This window comes from Megalobrama amblycephala, linkage group LG9 (genome assembly GCF_018812025.1).
Source record: "Megalobrama amblycephala isolate DHTTF-2021 linkage group LG9, ASM1881202v1, whole genome shotgun sequence".
NCBI classification, from domain to species: Eukaryota; Metazoa; Chordata; class Actinopteri; order Cypriniformes; family Xenocyprididae; genus Megalobrama; species Megalobrama amblycephala.
In genome coordinates this window covers 21947099-21969139 of record NC_063052.1, presented here as the reverse complement: position 1 = coordinate 21969139, position 22041 = coordinate 21947099, and the positions used below count along the sequence as shown (strand labels likewise).

The 22041-nt window shown below is 38.3% G+C and overlaps 1 protein-coding gene across 1 annotated transcript in view; it reads left to right on the top strand.

Moving 5' to 3' along the window:
* grin2da (glutamate receptor, ionotropic, N-methyl D-aspartate 2D, a) overlaps positions 1 to 22041 on the top strand; it is a 108797-nt gene that overhangs the window by 10781 nt on the left and 75975 nt on the right. Inside the window, exon 2 of the mRNA XM_048202070.1 lies at positions 17065 to 17677. Within this exon, the coding sequence (XP_048058027.1) occupies positions 17117 to 17677 (561 nt within the window). The 5' untranslated portion in view covers positions 17065 to 17116. The remainder of the gene's footprint in view (positions 1 to 17064; positions 17678 to 22041) is intronic.

The following is a 22041-nucleotide window of genomic DNA, read 5'->3' as shown; positions in this document are numbered from 1 at the left end:
TCTTAAGTGAAGGTACAGTTGAGAAAGACAAGGTATGAGTATAATGGATGCAGATGGTCTGAAAGGGACAGCATCCAAATTTACCTGCTGTCATTATTAATGCTAATCAAACAACAACAAAAAAAGAGAGAGAGATAGAAAAAATCTCTCACTGCTTGCTTTTGTAACTTTAATAAGAATAAATGTATATTTAATTTACACAGTAAAGAATATGCATTTGATTACTTGAGTGCTTGAAGTTTTTCAGGTAGGTCTATTTCAATTGTGTCTTTGTTCTATTGTAGTTTGTTTTCTTTGCTCTTTCTTTATCACTGTGTACTTGTCTTCAGTAAGCTTGAGAGTTTTTTAGGCTAGTGTTCGTTTTTTTTAAATGATATTGAAAATGGTGATAAGAATTATGAAACAATGAAAAAATGTATATCATAAAAACCTTATTTAAAGCCGAAATAACTATATTGTGATGTATATCGTTATCATGATATAAAATTACTTATATCGTAATATAAGATTTTGGTCATATCGCCCACCCCTAATCACAAGTCAGATTGTGGATTGGGATCATTTAGAATATTTCATACAGTTCCTTCTGCTTGAAGATCGGGATTTATCACACCGGTATGGAGACAAAGCTGGCGTTAAGGGTCTGTGCAGAGGACTTGTCTGGTTCTCGTGGTCTTTACTGAGGATCTGTGCCGATGGCTGTCGTGTCGATGAGGTCCTCACAGGGGATCCGTCTCTAGGGCTCATCTAGTTGACATGGTCTCTGCAGGGATGCATTGTGGTTGTGTCTAGGTGCAGGTCTGCCATCTGATCTGGATACTGACCGGATCCAGCTGGCTTTGTTAACTTCGGGATAAGGATGAGACAGACTAATATTAGCGTAGATCCCATTCCTCTTACGATGTAACAAGTACATCAGATGTTGTGGGAAGTGTTCCCGATTCTGGTTGACCCACATGGAAAGAACCTATATGTGGATATATGCGCATATATGAAACCTATATGCAGTGTATATGTACATATATGTACATATAATATAGGAAAACGGCCAATTTTATATATGTCACATATATTAAAAACCTATATCAAAACCTATATTGAAACATATATGTTTATATAGGTTTTTTCCATGTGGGGACCTACTCTTTGCAGCCTAACAATCCTTTAATGGATTTGAATTTATTGAAATGTGATAGTGTAAACATATGCTATGCTAAAGAGGTGCGTCTTTAATCTAGATTTAAATTCTGCATCCCAAACAACTCTAGGAAGACTGTTCCGGAGTTTGCTCTAAATAGCAAAAGAATCTACTGCACACGGTCGATTTTAATATTCTAGGTATGATCAACTGGCCAGAATTTTGAGATGTGAAGGACTGTAATGCGATAAGAGCTTACTCAAGTACTGAGGAAGGGCTCGATAGTGCAAGCGTTTTGCGACTAAAAATATACAGTACAGTCCAAAAGTTTGGAACCACAAAGATTTTTTATGTTTTTAAAAGAAGTTTCGTCTGCTCACCAAGGCTACATTTATTTAATTAAAAATACAGTAAAAACAGTAATATTGTGAAATATTATTACAATTTAAAATAACTGTTTTCTATTTGAATATATTTCACAAAGTAATTTATTCCTGTGATCAAAGCTGAATTTTCAGCATCATTACTTCAGTCTTCAGTGTCACATGATCCTTCAGAAATCATTCTAATATGCTGATCTGCTGCTCAAGAAACATTTAATGTGTACAATTGTACAAAATATTTGTGTACAATATTTTTTTTCAGGATTATTTGATGAATAGAAAGTTCAAAAGAACAGTGTTTATCTGAAATCTAATCTTTTGTAACATTATAAATGTCTTTACTGCCACTTTTGATTGATTTAATGCATCCTTGCTGAATAAAAGTATTCATTTCTTTCATTTCTTTTCAAAAAAATAAAAATAAAAATTCTTACTGACCCCAAACTTTTGAACGGTAGTGTATAATGCTACAGAAGCTTTGTATTTCAGATAAATGCTGTTCTTTTGAACTTTCTATTCATCAAGGAATCCTGAAAAAAAAGTACACAACTGTTTTCAACATTGAAAATAATCATAAATGTTTATTGAGCAGCAGATCAGCATATTAGAATGATTTCTGAAGGATCATGTGACACTGAAGACTGGAGTAACGATGCTGAAAATTCAGCTTTGCATCACAGGAATAAATTACTTTGTCAAATATATTTAAATAGTACACAGTTATTTTAAATTGTAATAATATTTCACAATATTACTGTTTTTTACTGTATTTTTAATTAAATAAATGTAGCCTTGGTGAGCAGACGAAACTTCTTTTAAAAACATTAAAAATCTTAGTGGTTCCAAACTTTTGGACTGTACTGTATGTGTGCGAACTGTAAAATTTATTTAGGAGCACGAGTGTGAATTAGGGCTGGGCGATATATCGCATGCGATTGTCACGCGCATTTCGTCAGTAAAGCCGGTTCCCTGATTACCGCTAAATTGCCATCACCTGCTTTCAAATGGAGCGCCATTTAATAGACAGAACCGTAGTTCGATATATGGCCCATTATTACTCCCCCTTATGCCGTTCCACACCCGTAAGACCTTCGTTCATCTTCTCAACACAAATTAAGATATTTTTGTTGAAATCCGATGGCGTTATTATTCGGAGCGTTATGAATCAGCGTGTCGAAGTCATTATTTTGTTTTTTTGGCTCACCAAAAATATTCTCATCGCTTTATAATATTAATATTGAACCACTGTACTCACATGAACTGATTTAAATATGTTTTTAGTACATTAATGGATCTTGAGAGAGGAAATGTCATTGCTGGCTATGCAGGCCTCACTGGATTTCAACAAAAATATCTTAATTTGTGTTCTGAAGATGAACGAAGGTCTTACGGGTGTGGAACGGCATGAGGGGGAGTAATAAATTACATTATTTTCATTTTTGGGTATCCCTTTATTAAAGTAAAACGCATTATTTGATGAATTTGCATTACGCCCCTGAAGTTTTTTTGAATGCGCTCCTACATTTTTCAACTCGCAAGCACATGTGCTCCTTGGGGGGAAAAAGTAAGCGTGAAGCCCTGTGAGGAGCTAAACCATTTAGAGCTTTGTAAGTAATTAGCAAGATTTTAAAATGTATGCAATGTTTAATAGGGAGCCAATGCAGTGTTGACAGAACCGGGCTAATATGATCGTACTTCCTGGTTTTAGTAAGAACTCTGCTGCTACATTTTGGACAGTATGCAGTATGGGATTGTGGGATGAAAATAGAGATTAGGATGAACTATGAAGGTTACATTTAGGGCTATATATGTATATTAGATCAGTAACAAAAGTAAAGTTGCAAGAAACTCCAAGACCACAGCTGGAATTTTATTGATTGAACCACGTTGGATTTAACTTAACATGCATTACTTGCACTAATGCCATCAGTCAATCAAGGCTTAAAGTGGAGAGCACATCAATCACTAAAGTCCAAAGCAGATTCACTTTTGTGTGAAGACACTGGGGTGCATACTGATTGTGCCAAATAGTGTCTTCTTGATTTTTTTTCCGTCCATGTACCAAATGCTTTGTGCTTTAGTTTTTTAGTTTTGGATAATGTGTGCCTACTTATGTCAAAAAACCCTTTCGTTTACAAGCAAATATTTGTGGTGAATCGACCATTTTGTCTCTTTTTGAAATTCACAGAGCTAACACACTACAATGTTGAATTTGTACGAATCTCAATTTGTAGGAATTCTAGCTGAGCAGCTGCCAATTTCATACACCAGTGAGCGAGACGACCCGCTCCGCTGATGCTGGGAAAGTTATCGCTTCAGGTCGCCGAACCGCGATGGTAGGCCACTGGCAGGCCGTCAGTAAATTTAATGTTACAGCCAAACATAACAAAGACATAACACTCTGTTCCAGATTCATTGGCATCTCTAAATCTAGCTGCAAATCCCATAAATGGGTATGGTTAATTTATTAATGATGCAGTCACAGTTATCTATAAAGCGTGCATACATTTAGTATTTATTAGTAGATGGATGAAAAGCAAGGTGATAAAAGCAACAGTGCAGATAGCGCATTAGGCATAGTTTTAAAATAGTGATATTATTCAATGCAAGGCTCATTAGGCATCCAAATGAAGACAGCAGATTTGATAGATCATTTTATAGTAGGGATGTCAAAAGTATTGGTGTTTTTTGACTAAGTTCAACCTTGACGTGTGCATTTATGTGCATGATCTGTGAAGAGCTCTTACACCTCATGTTAATGCAGCTGCAATGTGAACGATGCACGACTTGAAAATGCAGTCTTGGCAAGATATTAATGTAGATGCAGCCAGTTATGTGAATGTAAGCAGTCGGGACAAAAATGGGATTTGTGTAAAATATTTCATCTGTGAATGCAACATATAGCATTGATTAATGTTGTTAGTAAAAAAAAAAAAACGCAGTTGATGAGAAAACTACTTACTGTTTTTAATTGATTTCTCTCTTCGTTTATTTATTTTTTTATTAGAAATGTTTAAAGACCCAGTTTTCTTTTAATTCAACTTTATATATAAGTATTCATTTTTTTTAAATATTGTTTAATATGACTAGTTTTTGCTGTGAATTATGTACTCTAAAAAAATGTTGGATAAAAACAACCCAAGTTGGGTTGAAAATGGACAAACCCAGCTGTTGGGTTAAATGTTTGCCCAACATACTGGGCAGTTTTATTTAAAGCTGCAGTCCGCAACTTTTTTTGGTTAAAAATTATCCAAAATCAACTTTTGAACAAGTACATAACCAGCCAGTGTTCAAAACTATCTAATTATCTTGTCTCGATTCACAACAGTAAGCTTGTAATAATGTTTTATAATAAGAGCGACATGGCGGATTTCCGCGGGAAATTCAAGCATGCAGCAGTTCGTCTGTGCGTCATTACGTCACGTCCGTAAACAAAGGAAGGAGTTCCGTCGAGTCAGTTACATCACGCGAGGATGCTGCCGGTAGCGGCACATTTATAGCCTTTTCTCACAGCAGCTGAAATAATTTAACTTATCATTTTGATGGCGGATTGTAATCCAGAAGGGTCCAAATGACAATCATCAGTGACAACTGGAGATTCAGCCGTAGACAAAAAGCAAAAGACTTTGGACTGCAGAGTGGATACAGAAATTGAAATCTACAGGTAACGCTAATACACACTAACGTTAAATACACAGTCACGCATTGCTGATGTTGTTAACAATAACAATTTGAGAACAATATAACATTAATAATAATTTGCACGGTTTTACGTGATCCGAACTAAGCGATCATTAGATTTAATCATCATTGGCAGCGTGATTTATTGTAGGCCTGATGCTTTTTTCCTCAGTTGGTCAAAACAAAAGTAGCAGACATGTTACTTACTTGTTCAGATGATATTTTCCAGTGAAAATTCTTATATTGGTCATACTTTCAAGAAGTAGAATCTGTGATTCTGAAGTACAGTATCCACACCGGTGCGGTGATTGACAGCAAACATTAGATTCATCTGCGCTGACGAGGCACAACGCACGTACAGTTAAGTGTTCCGCGTATGACTGCAATCGCATGTTTCAAACAGAGATGGCGACAAAGAGGAAAAGTTGCGGACAGCAGCTTTAACCCAACTATTGTCTAAAAATGACTATATATGACTGGCTTAAAATGAACCCAAAATAGGTTGGAAATTAAAAATCAGACACATAATAATAATAATAACAATAATTATCAAAAGGTGAACATTTATTAATAAGCAATTTTATAAATGTTTGTTTAATTATTATTAATTAAACTTATTAATAAATGTTCATTTATTAAACATAATAATAAATGTTCATTTCCAATATATTTTGGGATAAAACATCCCATTCACTTGATTGGTCCATTTTAGGAGACTAACATTGTAACGAGGTCAGTAGATGTGGGAAGAAGGAGGCGGGAACCGGCGAACGTTCAACGTAACTTTTAATTCAAAATAAACAAAGAACAAAAACGGAAGTAATGCCGGCAGACCCTCGCGGACGTCTGCCGGCCACACAAACATAATAAAACATAACATAAAGTCCAGGCCTGGTCCTCTCTCGTCCTTCACTGATGTCGCTCCTCCTTTTATGCCTCCGGAGCTCCTCCGTGAGAGACTCGAGGCCGGCACGCCTCGCAGGTGACGCTCATTATCACTCGCGTCACCGGCCTCGCGCCGTTCCCTCACGGCTCTCGCCCGCCCTGCTCGTCACAAACATATATATATAAAAATATAAAGAATTGACCCAAAAGTCATGTGTGCAGTGAACGATGCATGGATTTATCGAAGCCCCCCCCCCCCCCCACACACACACACACACACTATATGTGTATTTTTTTATTTTTTTTTTTACATCAGAAAAATTAATGGCACAGTATGGCCCACACACAGATTACTAGTAGATGTCATCAGGGACAGTTCTATTATAAATACTCGACAGCTCCATGATCGACTGCAGCCTTGGAGATTGCAGTGATGTGTCCTGATGTGGTAAATGCTGTCTAAAATCTGTTACATCAGCATCAGGCTGCATGCCTCATGCATGTCATTTTACAGCTTTCTTTGTTAAATTGTTGAATTTTTCATGTAACAACAGAGCATTACCACATTTTTTGCAACTATGCTCGACCACATCTATTACATGAAAGTCTACAATTTATGGCCAAAATTGAATGTACTCACTTATCAACAAATTCAGTTTCCTCAGTGTTGGAATTTTTCTTCTCTTATTGTAATTTCTTTATAAATATCACAATGTATAAGTAAAGTATACTCTATTCAATTTTATAATACATTTAAATTTATTGTGGTTAATTATTATATATTGTATATATAATAATTGTCTATTAATTATAGTTTATTATTGAATATACAATATACATATAGTGTATATTTTCAACAATTATGTTATATATGTATATATATATGCATTAGAGATGAAGAATTAGGGAGAGGATTGTCTTTAAAATTATGTTTTGATTTTTATAATTTGCTTTAAGCAAAATGTTATTCTTTTTCTTTTCCATTGGGTGTGAAATATGAACAGAACTTGTTCTAGGTTTTGTAAGATTGACCCAGTTTAATTTAAACGTTGCACATTTAGAAAAAAAAGGGTGCAGGTAATTAGGTGCGTGGTAATTAGTGAGTTACCACTGTTTTTGTTTTTTAAATGTCAGCTGTGCAAGAAAACTCAACATTTGCTGTTTGTGGTTCACCTTAAGTGCGTGTTTTGTTACATTTGACATGGTCTTGTGTTTGTAAACCTACGACTTACCCTATTTAAGTGTGAATTCTATCTGCATGGTGGAGTGGGCCCTGAGGCCCCCGACCGGCCTGCAATTCCCAGCAGCTCTCTTTAAGAGCCTGTGTCTGAGCCAGCTAAATATCAACTCATTAGCTCAGGCAAATGGGACTGCAATATAAAAAAAAAAGGACAGGGAAAAGAATACTGAATCTATTTAAGCCCTAGTGAGAAGCATGGGAAACACTTGAGAGGGAAAAGGTAGGAAAGAGAGTTTTGTTAGCATATTTTCTGCTGTTTTTCCCCCGTATCAGACCTTCTTTCTACTGTCCTTCGTCTGTCCTCATATTTCTTGTTCCTCCTCTCTCTGTTTCTTTCCCCCTCTCTTGCTCCCTGAATTTTTTTTTTTTTTTTTGGTATGTCTGCTCCTCCCTGTCTGTGGCCTATATCTTTTGCTCACACTTTGTCTTTCTGCTCGCAACCTCTTTCACCTTTTGTAATCTGTAATTTCCTGGAATATACAGCCTTGCTGAATTTCACCCTCATTTTCCCAAGCCTCTTTTAAATCGAATTAAATAAACGATTATTAAGAACACTGGAAACAAGGTCACAGTGATGCCTGTTGATTACTTTCCCCTTGTTGCAGAATACAGCAGAGCCGGCCGGCATGTGTTGATTCATATGCTTGGATGCTTGAAACCTCACGGATACCGTAACACCCTTTTTTTTTTTTTTCCTTTTTTAACACCTCATTTACAACAACAGTATGCTTTTCGTCTTTTGTGGACACAAAAGATTGCACCAATATCCAATCAACTGAGAAGTTCTTTTACTTGATTTGACTTTGTTGTGCTTCGGGGCTTGCTAGTTCTCAGGTACAATCTGCTCTCTCGCAGTGACATGCTCTTGAAGAATATGCATGAAGTAAAGTGTCTATGGTGCAATAAATTGCAATTCCGTGCTCCTCATGCCGGTGGACGTGTGCCAAACTGCGTGGAAGACCGAATGAAGATTTGTTTCATAAAATGACAGAACTGATTTTGCCAGGTGGGTCTGTGAAAGAGAAATGGCAATTTGCACCCAGGAACTAATGATGGCATTATCGTACGCAAAACAAATATGCGATTAAATATTAATTTAATGCTGTAAAGATGGGCTTGTGTGTCAAGGCACGCTGTGAAATTAGTGCCTGTTGCACAGGGGATGGAAGTGCCCTGAAGCGGCCTGCCACGTCGGCATACGAATTAATATTTTTTTAAGGTGCGAGCGGCACACGGAGCGTCACCCCTGTTGCAAGGGACAAGGCTGGGCCTGAGTGAGAGGAAGCCATCTTTAGCTGCATGAAATTCCATCTCTGTCAGAGCCAGGGCCCTGCAGTGGCGTGAAAAGCAGTTCGATCTCGACAGAATTTAATTTGTTTTTCTTCACTTTTCTCCTCCTTTCTTTTGGGTTGAGGCTGTGCAATATGTTGCTAAGAGGATGTTTTTGTTGGGAGGGAATCTTCAGCTCGATTGTGAATCCAGAGATAACACCTCACTATAGAATCCTTTTCCACAGAGAAGGTTATTGCACCGCGCAGAGAGCACTTGTGTGTGTTCTTTTGCACTAGCAAGACCGAGGGGACGGCAGCTTACGTCAAGGTTCCTCACTGTAATGTATTCAATGAATGGGGTCTCTGCTCTGCTAATTATCCAAAGTAATTAACAGCAGGTTTTCAAGGTATTGCATATTATTATGTCATTAAAACTGTCCTGTGCGGAGGAGTGTGTTTGAGATGGTGGTGGACTGCATGACCTCTGAAGTGACCGTGGGTGGACATTTTCTCATGCATTGCGTTGTACAATAATATCACTCTGAACTCTGTTATAACCGGTCAACATGAAATCAAAATTGACCTTATTTACTTGCTTGATACATACTCCTGCTCATATTTTACATGATTCAGTGATGCACATTATTCAAAAAAAAATTATTTTTGTATTTATGTTTTCTGGGGGTTTTTTTTGTCTTTGTATTCTTTCATCAAAATGTAATAATTTGAACAACTCCGTTTTGTTTGAAGTCGACAATTCCTCTTATTTTCAACCGCTTCCACCTTGGCCTTTTCTGATATGTAACACCCACTTTTCACAACCCAATCAGTTCCAATGATTGATTAAATTAAGTCCAGCCCTGGAAAGTATTCTTCCATGAAGGTGTTTCATAGCAATACCATAAAAGAACAATTTATGATTCCCCAATGAACCTGTCAGTAATATATTCTTAGAAGAACCATTTTTTTCTTAGGCCCCATTTACACAAGAACCTTTTTTATTTTAAAATGCATAACTTTTGCTACAGTTATGCCTGTTGTTTACACTATTATGTAGTATTCCCTCAAAAATGGAGAATTTGCTGTAGAGCCCATTTTAGTTTGAAAACGCTGGGGAAATGGAGACTTTTGAAAAGATGGCATTGCTGCCCACGTTTGCTCTGCGTATCATTGACGACCATGTAAACATTAACATGGAGACCAAACTGCAATCTTTGCTGGCCTTGTTGTCATTTTTAGCAGCCATTGTGCAGTTAAACTGCATTTTTTTAATATTACAGCTACCTACATGAGCAAGAGGCAACTGTTTACACTACGCACATGCCCAATGTGCATGAACGGTCATGTGACATGCGTTTTCGGTCATGTAGTTTAGAAGGAGATCATTTCTGAAACGCTGTGGAAGCCAGTGTAGACGAGAAGAACCTTTTAAATGGTCTAAAGAAACTTTTTCTACTCCATTGATGTTAAAGGTTCTTAATGGAACCATAATGCCAACAAAGAGCCTTTATTTCTAAGAGTGACAAAGTGGGAAAAAATTTTTATTCCTTACTGAAAGTTTCTCTAGGGTACCAAAAATGGTTCCTCTATGGCCTTGTGTCTAAAATCCCCTTTTGGTTCTTTCTGGCACAAGTTATCATTTTATCATCTTCATATATTGCATTAATGTTGACTGTAAATTTTGACTTTTTTTTAAACAATAGGAATGTTGAATCCATCCAGAGAAGTCTTTGTAAAACCTGCGCCATGAGCTGTGAATGATGAAGGGCTCGTGCTGTTATATGAGACACAGCGGACTCCACCATAACTCATCTCCATGTCCGAATCACAGAAGACGCATGTTAGACAGCACTGCACAATGCAGAGATGTACCCACATACCTTGCAGCAAAAACAACAAAAAAGACCTGCAGGGCTGGCTTGCTTACAGAACATCCAGGTCTTTCACAAAAAAAAAAAAGAGGCTTTGATAGTGATGTTGAAGGCAATACCACCCAGACATAGGAAATGGCAAGGAAGAGGTCCATGGTGGGCTTTTTCAGATGCTGATGCATGACATACCCGCATTAGCATCTCTTATTTATTTATTTATTTATTCCTAAGAGAGTCATTTTGGATAAGTGCTTCTCTCTGGGAAGCACTGCACTGCAGACCTATGATCTGAACAAGTGACCATCTGTTCAGCCCTCCATTTTTCTCCCAACAAGCAACTTGAACATATAAGAAGAAACCTGCAAGCTACTCAAAACCCACCACACAGATGCTACTGTGCCACACTGGAATATTTATGAGAGTTCATTGAGGAACACTGAAAGATTTTTGCAGTCATTCAAGACTGATGAAAGTACGCTGCTGTAAATTTACCTGCAGCGAAATCCTCATGAGGTGGAGGGATGGGGGGCAGCTGAAAAGTGAATGATCCCAGAGATGTCATTTAGAGACAGAATGTTATTTAAAGGTGCATTATTAACATGAAAATGCCCTGAAGAGCCAGCATTTTCCAAAGCTTTGAGTAAAGTGTCTTTTGAGGGCGAAAAAACGGTGATTGCTCTGCGGATTACAAAAGCACAACCAGTGCTTGTCAAAGCCACTGTACTCAGCTTTAGACATTCGCAGAAACACAAATTTCTGTTTTGAAAATAGCGCAATTTCAGATGTTGAATACCTGTGACTAAAAGAGCAATAAATTCTTGTTAGCTATGTGAATAGATCCTGTTTTGCCAGGATATGCCGAGTCATAGGCATGCTGGCAAGTCATGAGGACTAGGAGAACAGATTCCAAGCCAGTCAATTTCTCAGAGTCACTCAGTCGGATACAGAGCTCCACAAATTTACTGCCGCGTATGCTAGTACCTCAACCTGAACCATGCTGAAAAGAACTTGCTTGTTGAGCAGCGAGCAGCTCTTATTTGATTTTCGCCCTTCAGTTACCTTGACTATTTCCACAGTTTATCATGTTTGATGTAATTCTGAAAGACTAAAAGAACAGTTCACTCAAATTTTGTTGTTATTTACCAACCCTCATGTCGTTCCAAATCCGTGTGATTTTCTTTTTTCAGTAGAACACAAAAGGTGAATTTTAAAGAATGTCTTTCCACTCTTTTCCATATATTGAAGTGAATTTGGGCTTTGGCTGTCAAGCTCTAAAATGATAAAAGCACCACCATAAAAGTATTATCAAGATGGTTCAAACAACTTGTATGTTCTTGGTCTTCTGAAGCCACAAGATATTTTACAAGATATTCTTTATAAGAATGATTGACACTTTTTTTTCCTTTTCTTTTTTTTTTTTTAACTGGATCAAACAATTAACATAAATATCAATATTGGATTAAATGCAATCTTTGTTTCAACAATCTTATATATTTTCAGTGGCGAAATGACTTTTCGTAAGTAAACAAAATAGACATTTGCTGAAAAATATACTAAAATGAATCTGAATCAAATTAGATCTTATCAACTGGCAAAACTGTATAGATGCCCAGTCCTACTGCTACTTCTCTCATAAATGTACAGTCAAACCATAATTTTTTTTGATATATTTTTACTAGTGGGTGCAGGACACTATAGTTCATTTATGTAAGTGAGGAAAGCAAAATAAAATAAACTGTGACATATTATACCCAAAAATTCTTCATACAGTTGATTACCAGTAAAATTGATAAAAATTTGGAACCAAAAATTATTCAAACACTTTGACCTGACCATGTTTTGCTTAAGTGTTATCTGGCATAATTCTTTCTGACACAGTTTAACTCTAAAATCTTGTCATATTTTATTACCATTTGTAACCTATAGTGAATAAAGTGTATTAATGAATGAAATGTTCAAGATGTCTGAATGAATTTTGGTTTGACTGTATATATTACTAAAACACATTAAACCACTTTTTGTTGAACTGCTAGTTTGGCTCATTTTCTTAAGATTACTTTGCTTAAGATTATTGGTTCAGCTTCTTGAGCATCAGAAACTGTCTGTACAGTACAAATTGGAGAGCAGTGATGTGCTAAGATGTGGTCACCAAGCAGAAAAAGTATATTGCCTTTACAGTGCACCACAGAAATCTCAAGACATTTTATCTTTGACTCATTTCATCATGAGGTCACTCGCCGCTGAATGAGTCGATTCTACTTATCAACCCTGAACGGAGACTTAAATATTTATTGGCATCAGACTCTTGGGAAAACAACATGAACTCACTCAACAATATCCCACAGGAAAAGGTAAACTTGCATTTACTTTCCATTTAGAATTCTACATACATTTACATTTTTCAGCAATAGCAGAATTTTAATATATAAGACATGCTAAATTGTGGTGTGGTAGTTGATTTATTTTAGATCTGTAGCTTATTCTGAGGCTGGGGTATAACTCATTTAAAGCCTGTAATAGCAGCATGAAGTTATTTTTTTTGTCTTTCAGCAGCTGCTTTGTCACAAAATCTAACATGTAATAATGAAATGTTTTTGAAGTACAATTGGAAAAAAAAATCAAAATGTTTAACAAATGATTGTGAAGTTATTGCTGGGTGCTGTTTTTATTTCTGTGGGCAAGTTCATTCATAAGTGTGCTTTCATGAAGGTTACTTGTCATTTAGGAGACACTTTCTACTAGTACACAAATGGCAGGAGCTGTTTCCCTAGAGCAACATGGTATTAAGTGCCTTGATGAAAGACTTGATTGTGTTAGGCTTCACTTAGAAACTCCCCAGTTTATGTGTCAGCCCTGCCTAGGATCACATTTGTGACGTCTGCGTTATCAGCACAGTCTTAATCACCAGACGGCTACTCACAGAGGCAATGACTGGCCAAATTGCCTGACTTAGAGTGTTTTCACACTTTGTACGATTGCTTCAGTCCATACCCAATTTCAATTGTTCCCCTCTAGTCTGCCTTCACGCTTTTTTTCCAATGTGCCGAACCGTTTCTGTCATGAACATGTGGCAACAAGCTTTTAAATGCTCATAAAAACAGGGAGCAATGTTTGTTTCTCCTTTTCGGTTTTGCAAATCCATTTCATGCACAATACTTTTAAACTCACAATTCATCCAACGAATGTATATTTTTATGAAGTTGGAGCAATGTAGCGTGTCTTAAAGCTTCACCCTTTTGTTTAGAAGTGCTTGAACTCCTCAGTCTGGTTTCATGTCGATATCATTGCTGAATTCAGTGTTCGAGCATCAAAAGCAGCCTACTCTTTAAGCTCGCCTTCAGAAAGTCAAGCTCACAGACTTTAAGGGCAAAAAGAATAACATCTTGCCCTTTTGTCAATTACCTCCGTTTTTGCTCTTAAAACTGTGGTATACACACATATCAGCACAACTTAAAGTAAATGTTACTTATTCACATCCCGCACTGCTGATGTAACAGTATTGGCTATGCTTAAGTCTTATAGATGCATGAATGTATATTTCTTCTTCTTTCGGCTTCTCCCTTCAGGGGTCGCCACAGCGAATCATCTCTCTCTCTACCGATCTCTATCTTCTGCATCCTCAACACTTGCATCCACTAGCTTCATAACACAATATACTCACTCTCCCTCCTCTAAACAAGTCCAAACCATCTTAATCTGGGCTCTCTAACTTTGTCCCCAAACATCCAACATGAGCTGTCCCTCTGATGTACTCGTTCCTAATTCTGTCCAACTTTGTCACTCCCAAAGAGAAGATGCATGAATGTATATTTAAAAATTTAAAAATAGACTTTTGTAAATAAAATGAGCCTGGTCTCATTAGAAAAATTTACCTGTGGGAACGTTTTCGTGAATCGCAAAATACGTAACAATACGTACATATCACTGTGTGTCAATGTGAATTGTCAGCTGAGTGGCTCTAAAAGCACGTTAATTTTTTTGCTGGAACAGATAAACGTGAATATGGTACGTTTTTATGATGTTGGTTTTATACGTATCACCGCAGTTCTGATTTGAAATTTGTCTGTTGAGTGACGCTAAAAGTGTAATGCTCCATTACGTTTTAAAATAACGTACCACCAACACTACACCGATAGTGTTAACAAAAGCAAAGTGACATAAAAAGCATCCGTAATCATGCCGTTTTAGCTTGTTTTGATCTCTCATCTTTGAGCTTTTTTACCATGACTTGTTTTTCACCAGATTCGTACCCAAGGCTTCCTCAGTACCACTCAGTACCAGCTGAGCTACCGAGCAAGCTTGTTATATCAGAAAAGCGAAACATATGGATCTGGTTAAGCAATGCAAAGTCAAAAATATATTCGTTTACAAATCATGCACTTTGGTAAAAAGTGTTTTGAAGTCATAATAAAATATTGCGCAAGGAGATATGAAAACAAGTCTTCATTAGTCCATAATCTGACCCTGTAATCGTAGCTGTGTATGAAAACGATTAAAAAGGCTTGCTGTTTTACTGCCTCTAGTGTTCATTTCTGTTTGAAACTGCAGTGATATGTACGTATTTTTGCGACCAGGTTGAATAAAACAGTCATGCTGTGCGCTAACGTGGGGGTACAACCACTGGCCTTGATGACAAGAACCCTCAACCTCATTTTCACAAGAAGCATGCAGCTCCTTATATACCTGCATTCAGAAAACACCTTTCACAACAATCTACCAAGCCAGACTCGCCAAACCAATCAAAATTCTGAAAAATTGTAATGCCTGCAACTTTTGAGCAGGGCCTATAATTATTTTAGGAAATAGCTATAGTGACTATAGATGTTTTTACATCTCTTTAACTCCATTTTCAATTCACTGCATGTTTAGACATAAGTCTGATGATTTTGCCTGAGGTGTGTACTCGAGTTCCTACTCTACTTTTTTGCACTCTCTTACTAATAACCCATTTGGATCCAACATAAGGAGCAGCTTCATTTATAATCATACTTAACTATCCAGAACAGATGTTCTTATCTAGACTCGGTCTACTGTACAGGTTATTGTTTTCTTCTTCATCCGTTACTTTGTATTTCTTTGAAGCGGAATTATAATTGTAATGGATTTTTTATGCTTGATGCACAAAGAAGTCACCTTCTCTGGTCCTCAATCCCTTTGGGTTTCGCCACGCAGAACGAGATTTGAAACATATAGCCTGCCGTCCATTTGAAGTACTGTGTGCTAGACATAATAACACAGAGTCAAATAAATTTTGTTTGTGTTCCTCCATTTAGTCTGCAGTATTTCCTCCCTACTCACTACTGCAGTGTTTGCCCATAGGCCCATAGTAATGATGTCCTGAATTATGCAGCAGACCCTCTGATAGGCCGTTTTGCCTTTACTCAAAACTCCCTTATAGGCATCTGTCCTTTATGTTATTGAACTCTCTTAAATATTTCTCTTTTTACCTCCCATCATTTCCACCCCCTCTCTTTCTTCCCTCTTCCACTCTTTTGCTTCCATTCAAACGTCCACTTCTTTCATTTTTTTCACCCCCTCTCCTCTGCCTATTGGTCTTTCCCAAACGGATCTTGCTTTCCCAAGTCTTAATCCCCCATTCTGTGTCTTTTTCCCAGTGTCAAAAGAACTGCACAGAGAATTAATGGGGGAGAGAGAAGGAGGGAAATGAGAGAAGAAATTATGACGTCAGCGTGCCTTCTGGTTCAAAGCTATGACATTAGCAGCTCCAGCTCTGAAATGTAGCCAGTATGACGGAGAGATAGATGTGCATTTGCGTTTGCGTGTGCATGTGGGTGTGTGAATGTGCTGCCAGACCCTGAGTCAGTGCATTACTTAATATACACATTAGTGCGAGTATAGGTACGATTGTGCTATACATCACACAGTATATCGCACTATTGCCTGTCTGTGCGCTCACGTACATGTTGTTTGAGTATAAATAAGTGTGTTTAGTGGGAGGTTAATTAAAGAGAGTGTGTATGTGCACGTCTACAGCAAAGGCGGAGGGATGGGTGGGTAGGTTTTGATGGCTGGCGTACAAAGTGACTTGAAAATGATTCATGGTGTTGCTGGCGCTTACATGGCCTGCCATTTGTATCAGTACCAGCACGCCGTCTCTCCCTCCCTCTCTCGTTCTCGTGCGCTCTCGCTTTTTTCGCTCATTGTATCAGGAACACAAACAAAAGGCGCAGAGGGCGGCCTCGTCCCCTCTGTTCTTCTTTATTTTCACTTTTATTTACTCGGCCTGCTCTGGATCTACCCAGGCAGAGATGGACGCTTTACAACCAGGCAGATTTATAGTGGAGATTCAAGACACTCTCCTGCGTTGAAGGATCTAATGCATGAATCAATGCAGGGAGGTAATGATTTCCCATGCTCCCCAGGGAATGGTGAGGTTCAGGGAGGTGAGATGTGTTAGCTTTCTTCTCCAATCCTCATGCAGGGACTTAACTACCTCTGCCAGGTTAATGTATCTTGGTGTCTGGTGGCGTCCTAATTGATGTTGATGGACTCTATGCTGACAGTGTGCCTTTCATGTTTTCCCTCAGTTGAGTTACGTTGTTTCTAACAGTCCTTCTTTCTTTTCTTCCTCAAGGTCTCGTTCCCGCATAAAGCGCTACCCACCCAAGTGACTCCCTGCCCGTGTTATGGCGGCGAGGCCCGCCCTTTCATTTCTATTGGCTGTGCTGGCGTGCACTGGGCCGGCCCAGCCCTCCCCCCCACTGCTGCTCCGCCCCCGGGAGAGAGAGAGGGACTCAGGAGGGGCTTCGGGCGGAGTCAACATCGCTGTGGTTCACTCTGGCTCCTCCCACCTCCCGGAAACGAGCGCTGGGGTGGGGGGTGTGGGCGGTGCCTCTTCAGCGGGCTCCGGCTCCGGTGCCGGGCCAAGCAGCAGCAGCAGCAGCAATTCGGGGACGGGTTTTCTAAGTCGGGCCTGGTCAGGACAGGTGGGTGAAAGTGTGATGACGCCGTGGGGTCCCGCGAACGTGATCTGGCTGGCCGTGAACGAGAGCAGTCCTGGGAGCCTCTTGCTACAGTTATGCGAGTTACTGGCTACCACACCGCTACAAGGCCTTGTGTTTGAGGAAGAGAAGCCACCACCGCCCAACCGGGCACCGTTAGCACCTATGCTGGAATTTGTCTCGGCTCAGACAGGAGTGCCTGTCATTGCTGTGGGAGGAGGGGCTGGTCTGGGGAGGGAGCCACAGGTAAGAGTTAAGATTCATTCATAAGATTCTTAAATTGAATGGTTCTTCATGAATTTGTGAGAATGGAATTGGCAATTTTGGAAATTGTGCAAAACTGACATTTCCAGGGTCTCAGAAGCAGAAGCTGTCATAGTTAGGTAAACTTCTGTAGTGGGAAACCGAAACTACAACAAACATAATTTTTGTGTTCCCATTTGCATCAATAGCAAAAGAAAAATCCACAATAGGCGAATTTCAAGCTTCCGGATTGACCCGCGCTGGGTAAACTTGTTTCCGGTAACAGCGATGGCTGAGCCTAACAAGAACTAGTTTGGGAATAAAAGTCTTTGTACGAATTAAACATCATGAAATGTCTTGGTGATTTATTGGTGGGACTATAAAGCTCTAATTAAGAGTAGAGTTTAAGAACTTTTTCAAAATGATGGTGCTTATTGGTTATATCATTCTGTTTGATGTGACTTTACATTATCACACTGCATGTAAAAAGTATTTTTCGCGATGTGTATTGTTGCTGTTGCACAGCGTACAGTTGCTCTGCTTATAGATTAATGCAAATTTGCATATGAATATTGTGGATTTTGTTTTTTATATGAACAAATGATCATCATGTGGTGATACGAGCAGGGGAATTACTGAATGATAACATTCTGTGACACGACAGCCGGTGAATTAAAACCACCCGCCGGTAAATTTGAGCACAATCTGTGTGGCTGTTTAGCTATAAACAAGTACAAATTAATTCTTTGTGGATTTTAGTTCAGCAACTTGCAAAACAGGCAAAAAAGAAAAGGTAAAAAGCAATGTTTGAGAAAAGAGCATACTAATGTAATAGCTGCAGACCAGTAGTGGAAATAATTTTATACAGTGGTGACATAATTTCCGATTTTTGAGAAATTGGCCCATAGGATTACATTTTTAAAAGATGAAAATATAAAAAACATGATAGATTTACAATATTAATCATTGCGGAAATGCATGACAGTCTGTGAAAAGGGTCTGTGGATGTAGCCATCAGTTCTGCAGCCAGTATGTAAATATGTAAATATGACATCATGACACAACTGATTGGCTAATGACATTAAGCGAACGTGCACAGTCACAAGCTATTCGTTAGCGACTATTCTGAGCTCTGATGTGAAAAAAGTTAATTTGACGCTTTTAAGAGCCCTTTTAAAACATATTGGTCATGGGTAAAATTTCTATAATATATAAAAAATGTATTTCCTCAGTTACTTTTAAATTGGCATGAATGGAGAAAGATGCTTTTTGTAGATGCTTTTTTGTTACGACATGTACCTAACTGGACTAACAAACCCTGATCTAGTCTAATAGAAATAAACGAAAGCTCATTACCATTTTCTTTAGACCTAATTCTTTTTTTTTCTGGAATGCACAATAACACTTTCCCTCAGAGATGTAATGGTATTTGGTCATTTTTCAGCCATGACCTCAGTTGTCCTCTCTATGTACACTGCTCTCAGCGGCCTGGAAAAGCACTGAGCTGTCTCCCAGATATGCCTCTTCTAATTTTAGCAAAACAGTGGGTAATTATTCAAAGTATTAAGCATTAGTCAACAATACAGGTCAGCCGGGGTTTTTTAAACAATAAATAGGCAGTAAACAGCAAAATGTTGTGTAAGAGGCCTGTGCACAATAGTCAAATATTTGACCAATATTATGGTAATTACATTTTGAGTTACGATGCCTATACACACTAGAATGTATGTCATATTGGCATGGGCAATGTTTACACCTTGTATTAAGATTTGGATGGCATAGACGAGGGAGACCCATTCCCGTTTACACCTGGTGTTTTAATCTATCTCTGTTGTCCTCTTTCAACCACTTCTGTCCTGATTACTTGGAGGGGAGGGTCTGTGTATAAATGGGTAAATGTATGGGCTTTTTCAGGTCTTTCGATCTAATGAACGAAATAAGCTCATGCAATTTACATATAAACGCGACCGGAGATGACAGAAAAACATATGGAGAGCAACAGCTTTCATTTCCGCTCTGATAGCTGCAAGACATCGCCGAATGGTGAGTGCGTGTTAGAAATCAGGGATGGTGAGAGAACATTGTGCTTGGTACATTTTTTTTTTGTCTTCAAACCAAACATGGGTCTTCACTCAACGAAGTTTAAATCCCGTTTGTCTAGTGCATTTATGCGTTAGGTCACTTGGTGGAGAGTATGCTGTTTTTTGTGGCTGTTCGATTGAATGGCCACATTAGCATCTGCACTACGAAAGCAATCCGGTTGAATGCTTTTTCGACGAGCTCTGACTGGAAGTGGTCGGAAGTAGACAAGCTCAAAACATTTTAGAGCCTGTTTACACCTGTATTTAGAGTCATCCACTTGTAATCCGATTGACAGAGTTTAGCTCCAACTTGCTTCAAAACACCTGCCTGGAAGTTTCTAGTATGCATAGTAAGGCCTTGATTAGTTGGTAATTAATTGGGACTGAAGCTGGGATTGAACACCCCTAACATCGAGGAAAAATGCAAGGGTTTGCGAAAGTGATGCTCCATTTGACCATAAGTTGAGAAAATTGTCACTTTTACCCTCCAAAGTTGTCAGAATGTCAGGTGCAAGAGAGCATTTCTGATTGACTGAAAAAGTGTGGGCCACTCCCATATGTTTATAGAGCCTAGGGCTGTCACAAAGACAGGTGGGATATTTCAGAACACATTTTAGTGATTGTCAGGATTTGATTCAATGCATTCTAACAAAAACAGCTACTATGTATTAAAATGGCATTGTATTTTTTTATAGTAAGGTTCCATCAGCAACTGAAAATCATGTGAAGATGGTATGTATGTAGTGTTTTGTGCCCGCTCTGTGATTACAGTGTGCAAGTGTTACTCGTACACAAACGCACCTGGTACAACTATTATGTTCAGAAATGACTCAGTCAGAGGCCTTTTGAAGGTTTCTTTTGTCACTTAAGCCTCATGCTGTCAACTCATGCCCTGGATTTACAATATTTAAAATCTCAGTCTGTCTCAAACTTTTTTCCTTCATTTGAACAAACACCGCCTAGGCTTGTTTGTAAAAATCCCTACTTAAATTATTCATTCTGCAGTAACCAGTATCTTCCACTCGCATGTGACAGTGCGCTAAAAATTCACCGTGTCCTACCACTTAATACAATTTCAGCATAATTAAGATGACCAATTAAACTCAAATAAGTTTCAGGCTACCTGTGTTGTTTTATTCACACTCTGGAGACATCCTCTCTGCCAGCATATTTCTCTCCTGTGAAAAATATTACATTACTTTTTCATTTGCTTGCTTAGGCTTTAATTAACTACATTTAGAAAGGCTCATGTGTTGTGGATTGGTGAGAGCGTGGGTTTGGAGTCATGGAGTTAACTCTCTTTCGCAGAGCATGTCTCCAGAGACTTTCTTTACCACTTCACAAACCGCCAACCAGAGCATGGCACAAAGGAGTCACTTAACTGGTTTAATTAGGACAGTAATTAATTACATAATGTGGTTAAATATTCTGGTGCGAGAAGAAAGTAGATTTTGCCACTTTGCATCCTCTGCATGAGCTTCGAAATCTGATGTTGAAAATCCATTTTCAAGTGTTCAATGTAGATTGATTTCAGTCGAATCAAAGCTGCGGAATCAGAAGAGACTGAAGTCTGTTAGTACTGGAATTCTTTTGAAAACACAAACACCTCAGGCACCCACTCCCCCAAAAACAATGAAAAAGAAACTAGAATTGCATATTTCTTAAGTTTCAAGCAGATTTTGGTAAACAAAGCCTTCCAGGGTCCATTTTATTCTCTGAAAGCTTTTGAATAAAATAAAATAAAATGCACCACTTAGTCCATCTGGACCTCAATATGGCACATAATGCTGTACAGACGATTATTGCCGTCTCAGGGGCACAAGCTAGCACATGCACTACTTCTGGTTCAACTCTAGTGCAACACATATAAAACCAGCAGGATTTGGACGCTACACAATTATGGTGCATGCTACGCTATAAACTGTGTGACATTCATGCAACTCTGCCATATATCCTGAAGTCTTTCGAATCTCCCTAGCAACTGCGCTAAATGTGTCATTGTGAATTCAAGTAATTTCAAAGGCTGTGACCTCTGATTATAAGTGGGCAAATGTTAAAAAGATTATATTAATGGCTGTTGAAGTGTTCCTCAAGGAAGGCAGGCCATTTAGATCGCTGGACTCTTCATATATCAATATGTGAAATGTATGAGAAATTGGCACAAATGCATCTAAACTTTCACTGCTTAAACAATAGAGTTCAAATAAAAAAAATGTTTCCCGTCTCTTTCAAATAGGTCATTTTAGAGGGGAAAAAATGAAAATTGATTTTGATATTCTTACCAAT